The 8,912-nt window shown below is 46.1% G+C and overlaps 1 protein-coding gene and 1 long non-coding RNA gene across 2 annotated transcripts in view; one reads left to right on the top strand and one right to left on the bottom strand.

Annotated features, from left to right (window-relative positions):
- The first annotated feature begins 1,111 nt into the window (after window positions 1-1,111).
- The window catches only part of JPT1 (Jupiter microtubule associated homolog 1), an 18,281-nt gene continuing 10,480 nt past the window's right edge, over window positions 1,112-8,912 (top strand). The window contains exon 1 of the mRNA XM_032429486.1: window positions 1,112-1,307. Coding sequence (XP_032285377.1) covers window positions 1,252-1,307 — 56 coding nt within the window. The 5' untranslated portion in view covers window positions 1,112-1,251. The remainder of the gene's footprint in view (window positions 1,308-8,912) is intronic.
- LOC116647883 overlaps window positions 1,898-8,912 on the bottom strand; it is a 19,900-nt gene continuing 12,885 nt past the window's right edge. The window contains exon 3 of the long non-coding RNA XR_004302412.1: window positions 1,898-3,281. This is a non-coding gene — a long non-coding RNA (uncharacterized LOC116647883). The remainder of the gene's footprint in view (window positions 3,282-8,912) is intronic.

The raw sequence follows: 8,912 nt of genomic DNA, 5'->3' as shown, positions 1-8,912 counted from the left end.
ATAAAAGTTTTGGAAATTTAGGCCCAGCCTGTAAGAATGGGAAGATTTTAATCCAAACAAGTGGTCAGCACATAAAGACATCATCCATGCCTTCTAGAAGAGAACTTCTCTCTGGCTTTTCATGAAAACCCAGGAGAGTGGTTAACCAAGGATACAAGCTTCCAACTGCCAGGAAAGAGGAGGAATGTTGATTAATTTTTATGGAAATGTTGAAAAAGGTCTGCCTTGAGGAAACATGCACGACATGGGAAGGCCTCCATCCTTGTTTGCTCAAGACTTTCCTATTAGGATCTTGTAAACAGCCATTCTTGAGCCCTCCAAGTGTTGTCTGCATTTGTTGCAGGGATAGATTTACCCAGACAGGTGGAAGAGTCATGACTTAAGGGTTATAAACAGCTGCAGAGGCCAGGGCTGCTCCACAGTCTTGCTAGCAAGGGATGTGACTGTTCCCCACCACCGAGCATTAACCAGCCTTAGAACAGGCCCTCAAATCGGAACGACTGTAATTTTGGTCTAGTACATGCACCACCCATGACAGCTAAATAATAACATTAAAATGTGAAGAATTTCGACTCGTTTTAAAAGGGATCATCTTGGCTTGCTTTCTGTTGCTGACTCATAGTGCTGCTGTTTCGAGACGGTCATGTTTCCAAATGGGACACACAGTAGGTATTCAATGAATGTCAATTTGTGGAAGTAATTTTCATCCCTTGAGGAGCATGCCTTACTATATCTCTCCATGAGTAAGGCAATGGTAAGTGAATGGTAAAGACAAATCTGTCCTCGGCTTGTGGGTTCCAACTCGCCCAGGGCGAGCTTTTCCCTCGGTCAGGTAACTTCCTTAAGTGACAGCGAGCACAACTTGTGCCCAGTGCGGGGCCGGTTTGTCCTTTGTCCAATCATCACCGAGATTTGGGGGTGGGGGAGGGGGAACTTCCAAAGACCTACCCTGACCAGGAAGGGGGCGGGTTTAGGCTGAGCTGGGGCCACCGCAGCCCATCAAGGTGCCCGCACGATGCTTGGCACTCCAGGGAGCCAATAGGAACAAAAAAGCTATTTGAATTGGCCAATACCGGCAGGGTGGGGGCGGGTGTTTTTCGAGCTTTATAAAGGCTGCGGCCGGTGAAGCAGGCGGTGGCGGAGGCTCCTGCAGCGGTCGCTGGTGGTCGGGTGGGGAGCACTTCTGCGCCCCTCGGACCTGACCCTTTCAGCGCTCTGCTCCCGCTCCAGCCTACCTCGCTCTTCGGCACCATGACCACCACCACCACCTTCAAGGGAGTCGATCCCAACAGCAGGAATAGCTCCCGGTGAGGCTGCGGGGCCGCACCCGCCCCGCGCGGAGCTCGGGAGGGTGGGGGCGGGAGGGCCGCTGTCCGGCGGGGCCACGGGGGCCGGGCGGCCGGTCGTTGGCGGTAACGTGCCCGGGGCGCCGCGCTCGTGCCCGGCCAGGCGGCGGGGCTCGGCCGTCGGCTCCGTCTTTGTGCGGTCCCGCAAGCCCGCGCGCCGGCCCCGCCCGATTCCCGCTCCTCTCCCATTCATTCCTCCCCCGGAACGAGGGGTCGGCCGGGGAGGGCCGGGGCCGCTCGCCCTCGCAGTGCGGCGGGCTTTCGGTAGTCGGGCCATGCGGAGAGGGTTCGCTTCCTTCCCTTTGCGGCGCGGCTGGCCCGGCCGCAGGGCGGTGGTCTTGGCCCCCAGGTGCCCGGGCAGCCCCCGGGGCGCCCTGGTCAGGCCCCATTGTCCCACCCCCGGCCACGCGCTTCTGCCTCTGGCCCGGGGCAGGTGGCGGCCCCGCGCCCGGCGCGGCAATCACCTCTTGCGGCCGCAGCGATCGAGTCTTGCGGGCTCCTACCCACTGGGGCCCGCCCGGCAGGTGTTATTTGTGGTCGGTCGGGGCTGGTCATCGCGACCCCCACGCCCGTCAGGACGCAGCCGTCAGCCCTCTGCGAAGTGCTTCCCCTTTGCTAACAAAGGAAAGACCCCTGCTCCTTCCCCTCCCGCGCCCACCCCCGAACACGAAAGGGGGGGTGAGCCAGTCCGAGTGGGTTTTCTGCGCTCAAACCTTCGGACCTTGGTCTTTGCTTCCCACCTCTTCCCCTTCCCCCTTTGACGTTTGCCAAACGAGTTCTTCGCTGGCCCGGGTTCCCGAGCTGGAGGAGGGTTCCTGTTCTTGGGCGGGGCCGGAGACATCCATTGTCTCTTCCGTACTATCTCCACCTGGGAAGCCGGGGCCTTTCTGGCCAGTCTGGCTACTGCATTTGGGGAAGAGGGCACTGGGTGTTTGGACCGGAACCCTTTTCCAAGCCCTTGCCTGACTTGGTGGAAGGGTTTGTAACCGGTGGAAGGTGTCCACATTGTCTCGGCTAATTGCACACTGTTCTTTTAAGGTGGATACAGGCATTTCTGAGATCCTGCTCAAGGCTTGTAGGAAGCTTAGGTCCACTTTTTCTGGGCATCTATTCTTCACTGATCAAGACCGGCTGTCGTGTGCGGCCAGCCTTGGGGTCCTGGGCAAGTGGCACAAAGGGAGCCATTTTGTGGGGCTAAGAAGACGGCTGTGAAATAGTGCCTCACGGGGGTTGGAGAACTTGGGGACAAAAAGCTGGCCTCAGCAGTGAGTCTTAGGCGGGAGGTTGGACATGACATCCCTTTTCAACTCATTCCTTTCCCTTACACAATGTAGAAAAGAGTGGGAAAGATTTATAAAACTAAATTGGTGGGTACTGGCAGGTTGGGGACCTTCAGTAGGACAGACCTATGAAAATACTGGTCACTCCCTCTTCTGTTGTCATCCTTGCAATGAGATCATTTTTTTCAGAGGACACTGGAACACACTGAACCTTGGTTTTTCTTTTTGTGCCATGCGGTCAACTTTCTGCTGCTTAGACTGTAGTGACTGGAATGTGAAAATTGACACATTATGTAAAAAATCAGGTTTTATCTTTTGGGGTTAAGTGTTGTTTAGTGCTTCATAAAGAATTTCAGTAACCGGGTCAAATGAATTCCTCATGCTAGTTTTTTGATATGTGTATTGGAAATGTGAGACTGGAAGGGTTTTTGGTTCTGCAGAATAAATGTTTTCATTCACCTTTTGTCATCAATTTCCCTCCAATATTGTGATCTCAGGACTGGAGCTTTGTCCTTGTATTTACTTCTTATCTCTCCTTCCTCTGTAAGCTCACCCGAATTCTTCACTTGTTTCTGCAGTAACATTCTTCTGGCTCCATAAGCACATTATACATTTAGTCTGGTAGGGGATGATCTGCAAAGATCACATGCGAACTCTGGGGTTTAAAGAAAGAAGAAAAAAAAAAGAGTAATTTAAAAAAAAAATTGCTATCCGTAGTACTCGGGCACATTTTTGTTGGGTCTCAAATATGTAATCCTGGTTTAGTTCAGAAAGAATAGGAAGATCTTAAAAAATAAAACTGAAATAATTTCTGTCTTATGATCCAAATCCTTTGTTTGGGGATGTCTCACTGTTACAAATGGGCTTTACAACACTGACGTCATCGGAGTAGGTATTCCCTGCTATTGCGGGAGGAACACAGACCTTTAAAAAGTTGGGTGTTCAGAGCTTTGACTTTCTTTTTAAGCTGGTGTTTGGGTACTAGTATCTTTTTTTTTCCCCCCCCTTTTTTTAACACCAAAAAATACTTCCCAGCCTGCTAGGGTTCTGAAGATTTTCATCTTGCTAAAATAATTCATGAGAGTTTAATTATGATGGAAAGGAAAATCATTCTAATCTCTAAGGAGTGAAGGGGATGACAATGAAGCAAGTTAATTTTGATTTTATTTCAGGTGTCTTTGTTGATTTGGGGAACGAGGGATAAAAATCTGGTTGCTTCAAACTTTAACATGAAAGAAAGCCTATTAAGAATTTATAACACACCTTTAATTATGATTTAAACAGTTTAATTAAGCAAACCTACAATTAATCATCTTTATAAAATGCCTGGACACACTTTTTTTTTTTAAGATTGATTTATTTGAGAGAGAGCGAGAGAGCAAGTGAGTGGGAGGAGGGGCAGACGGAGAGGGAGAGAGAATCTCAAGCCGGCTCCCTGCTGAGCGTGGAGCCAGACATGGGGCTCAGTCCCACAACCCATGAGATCATGATCTGAGCTGAAACAAAGAGTCGGACGCTTAACCAACTGAGCCATTAAAAGTGAGGCTGTTGAACCAGATAGAACAGAGCCCAGCAAACTATCACCCAAGGGCCAAATGCAGCGGATGCCTGATTTTTATATTCATAAATGGTTGTAAAAAAAAAAGATTCATTTCTTGACTTGTGGAAATTACATGAAAATCAAATGCAGTGTCTGTAAATAAAGTTTTATTTGAACAGAGCTGCGCTCGTTCGTTTTCATGTTGTCTGGGGCTGCCTTTGTGTTACACGGCAGAGCCGAATAACTGCAAGAGACCGCATGACCCACAGGCCAAAAGCATTTGCTCTCGGGCACTTTACACCAGAAGGAGAGGATCCGCCACCCTTTCCTCCGTGTACTGCCTGATATTCTTTGAGCCTCTGGAGGTTTCTGTACTTACTGATCGACTTTATGGAGGAGGTGGAGGTTTAAGAGATGGGCTAGGTTTTGAAGAGCCTTTGAGGAAAGGGTAGAGAGTGCTCTAGGCCTGAGTAAGAATGGGAGTAAGACCCCAAAGTGGAGATGAACCAACTATTCAGGGAAAGGTGAAGAAAGTGGCTGGACTGGATTGATGAAGAAGGTAAGAACTAGATAAGGTGGAGAGGCCCGTTGATAGTTAGTCATGTTTCCTTCAGTCCTGCCTGGGCTTAACCAAGGCTTCTGCTGGCTTGTGGGTAGCAGGGACAAGGTACGAAGGGGCGGTGGTAGGGAGGCCAGGCCAGGGTGTCACCTGTACCCGACGGAGCAGAGGACCGGGATTTCTGTTGCAAGATGCAAGGGGACATGGGTACCTACGAATGATCACATGCCGTGGCCAGTGGGAAAACTAGTATTGTCAAAAGAAACATTGTCAGGGAATTCTGGGACCCAGAAGCTGCCTTTAAAAGAATTTTAGATTGGGGCTCCTGGCTGGCTCAGTTGGTGGAGCTTGCGACTCCTGATCTCGGGGTTGTGAGTTCAAGCCCCACGTTGGGTGTAGAGATTACTTTTTAAAAAAATCTTAAAAAAAAAAAAAGAATTTTAGATTAATGGCAATATAGGAAAATACGAAGTATGAAAAAGGACATTGAAATTCACCTGAAACCCCATCTGAGAGCACAAACCCTGGATAACATTGTGTGTATATATTCTCAGGCATTTATGTCTAGTTCAGATGATAGTAGCTAGTAGCCATGATGGCTATGTTCTAGGTTCTGTTCTAAGCACAGTCTATAGGATATCCTTAGAATAGTCTTACAAGACAACTGCCATGAACCTCTTCTAAAAGAGAAAACCAAAGCATAGAGAGAGGTTAAGCAGTTTTCCCAAGGTCACACAGCTAGGTAAGTGTATCTCATATACACAGCATTTTATGTAAAACATAATTGGCCTTATGTTTGTTTTCCAACGTTTTTCATTTATTGTGTTTTGAATAACTTCTCACATCTACTAATGAAGGTAAATCTGACCCTAATGTATACAGCTTTCTGTTGTATGGACATGCTTTGATAACGAAGCCCCTATTAAGGGCCAGTTAGGGTAGTCCCAATTTTATTTACAGATTAACATTTTTATAGGAGTACCCTTGTACATATATCTGGTTATCTGATTAGGATAATTTCTGGAAGTAGAAATGCCGGTTCATATAAAAAGCAAACAGTTGACACATACTATCAAAATATCCTTTAGAAAAGTCTGTACAAGGGGCGCCTGGGTGGCTCAGTGGTTAAGCATCTGCCTTCGGCTCAGGTCATGAATCCAGGGTCCTGGGATCGAGCCCCACATCAGGCTCTGGGCTCCGCGGGAAGCCTGCTTCTCTCTCTCCCACTCCCCCTGCTTGTGTTCCTGCTCTTGCTGTGTCCCTCCCTGTCAAATAAGTAAATAAAATCTTAAAAAAAAAAAGTCTGTACAAATTTGGGGTGCCAGGGTGGCTCAGATGGTTAAGCGTCTGCCTTCGGCTCAGGTCATGATCTCCAGGTCCTGGGATCGAGCCCTGCGTTGGGCTCCCAGCTCAGCGGAGTCTGCTTTTCCCTCTCCCTCTGCCTTTCCCCCTGCTTGTGCTCTCTCTGTCTCTCTCTCTCTCAAATAAAAATCTTTTCTAAAAATTCATTTTAATTTATTTTTTAAAGATTTTATTTATTTATTTGACAGAGAGAGACACAGCGAGAGAGGGAACACAAGCAGAGGGAGTGGGAGACAGAGAAGCAGGCTTCCCACCGAGCAGGGAGCCTGATGCTGGGCTCAATCCCTGGGATCATGACCTGAGCCGAAGGCAGATGCTTAACGACTGAGCCACCCAGGTGTCCTGCTATCCATATTTTTAAATTGCCTGTTAGTACCTTTTGTCCATTTTTGTCTTGTGATTCTTATACTTTTTTTAAGTAATCTCTACACCCAACATGGGGCTCGAACTCATGACCCCGAGATTGACAGTCGCAAGATCTACTGACTGAGCCAAACAGGCACCCCTCTTCTTTTTTTTTGTTTAAAGATTTATTTTAGAAAGAGAAAGTGCGCGTGTGATTGGGGGGAGGGGCAGAGGGAAAGGGTTAGAATCCTCCAGCAGACTCCTTGCTGAGCGGATCCCAGGACCCTGAGATCACGGCCTGAGCTGAAATCAGGAGTCAGACACTTAACCGTTGGAGCTGCCCAGGTGTGCCCAGTGGCAGTCTTTTTGAGTCTTTTTGAGAGAAAACTCAGAATTCTGAGGAGAAACTGACAAACTCTTCATTGTAGTAGGAATGGTTAATAGATTCTCTCATTAAGTGAAAAAACATACTTAAAAATCAGTAGATTTGAACAACTCACAGTTAGCAGGCTTGATCCTAGTAGACCAATAGAACATTGGCAAATACACATTCTTTTCAAACATATATAGATTAAGTTGACCACATATTAGGCCTTAAAAGCACCTTTCCTCAAATTTCAAAGGATTCATGTCATACAGGCAGTTGTCTGTGTTATAATTAAAAGCTAGAAATTAATAAACCAAAAAGACCCCTATGTTTGGAAACTTATAAATGTACTTTTAAATAATCTATGGGCCAAAGAAGAAAATAATGGAAGTGAGAAAACATTTAAAATGCAACAATAGATTTTGGGGCACCTGGGTGGCTCAGATGGTTAAGCGTCTGCCTTCGGCTCAGGTCATGATCCCAGGGTCCTGGGATCGAGTCCCACATCGGGCTCCCTGCTCCTTGGGAGCCTACTTCTCCCTCTGCCTCTCTCTCTCTCTGTCTCTCATGAATAAATAAATAAAATCTTTAAAAAAAAAATGCAACAATAGATTTTAAAAAATCAAGACTTGGAATGCCCTTAGAGGGGCACTTAGAAGGGAATTTACACCATAAATGTTTAATTTTTACTTTCTAATGTAAGGAGCATCATTTGCAAATGACATTTGTTATTTATTTGGGAACTTGGATGAGATGGACATCCTGCTAGAAAAATATTTCTCCAACTGATTCAAGAAGAAGTAGAAGACCAGACTACTCCTGTCCCCAATAACGGAATAGAATTAGTAGTTAGAAAATCTTCCCGTAAAACCATGTCCATTTTCTCTTTCTGAGCAGTGACATGACAAGTTAAATTGAGTTTTTCCAGGGAGGGAACACATTGATCAACCCGAGGCAGGAAGCTCTGGAAATGCGCCAGTGCTGGGTTTCCTTGCCGAACGGAAAGCTATAGAGGGTGTCCAGTGGTGCCTGGTTATCGAACACGCTGGGAGTCTTCCACCAGTGTCTCATCCGGACTTCCTCCTTGTGGTTAGTCCCTCATGTTTGCTGGTGAGAACGCAGCGTGCCTTAGAGGTGTATAAACAGGGTTCGCTGGTGACGCCCTGACAGGAGGAGACTATCATAAGCTTTCCTTGGGTTTCCAAATTGATCAACTTAACTTTTACCTGTTTATTCTCCCACTTTTAGTTTTGTTGGAAATAAAAATGGAAATGCCTTCTGAATACATAAATAACAAGATGCACTTCTAAACTTATTTGTAAATATATCCAGCTAAGCCCATTAGGCAAGGTCTGTTAGGTCTTTTGCTGTCTCCTAAAAGGGGACATCAACCAGGTTGTTTCAGCTGCCTTGTGCATCAGACAACCTTACTACAAATATTCAGTTTTTTTAATTGAGAATAGTTGACATACAATATTATATTAGTCTCAGGTGTACAACATATAGTATTGGACAATTCTATACATTATGAGATTCCCACCACGATAAGTGTTGTCCACCATGTGTCACCATACAAATTTATTCAATATTATTATTTCCCCTTTGCTGTACTTTTCAGTCCTGTGACTTATTTATTTTATAACTGGAAATTGGTACCTCTTAATCCCCTTCCCCTGTTTTACCCATCTCTTCGACCACCATCCCGTCTGGCAACCACCAGTTTATTCTCTGTATTTATGAGTCTGTTTCTGTGTCGCTGTTGTTATTTGTTTATTTGCTCTGCTTTTTAGATATAAGTGAAATCATATGGTATTAGTCTTTCTCTGTATGACTTATTTCACTTAGCACAGTACCCTGTAGGTCCACCCATGTCGTCACAACTGGCAAGGGTTCACTCTTCTGTAGTTGAGTAATTCCATTGTGTATACATGCCATATCTTCTTTATCCGTTCATTTATGAATAGATACTTGGGTTGTTTACAGTCTTGACTGCTATAAATAATGCTGCAATACACATAGGGGGTGCCTATATCTTTTTGAACTAGAGTTTTTATTTTCTTTAATATCCAGAAGTGGAATTACTGGATCATATGGTATTTCTATTTTTAATTTT

Source organism: Phoca vitulina, unplaced genomic scaffold (genome assembly GCF_004348235.1).
Source record: "Phoca vitulina isolate PV1807 unplaced genomic scaffold, GSC_HSeal_1.0 scaffold41, whole genome shotgun sequence".
NCBI lineage: Eukaryota > Metazoa > Chordata > Mammalia > Carnivora > Phocidae > Phoca > Phoca vitulina.
Note: the sequence above shows the minus strand (reverse complement) of the source record. Positions and strands in the feature narration are given on the sequence as shown.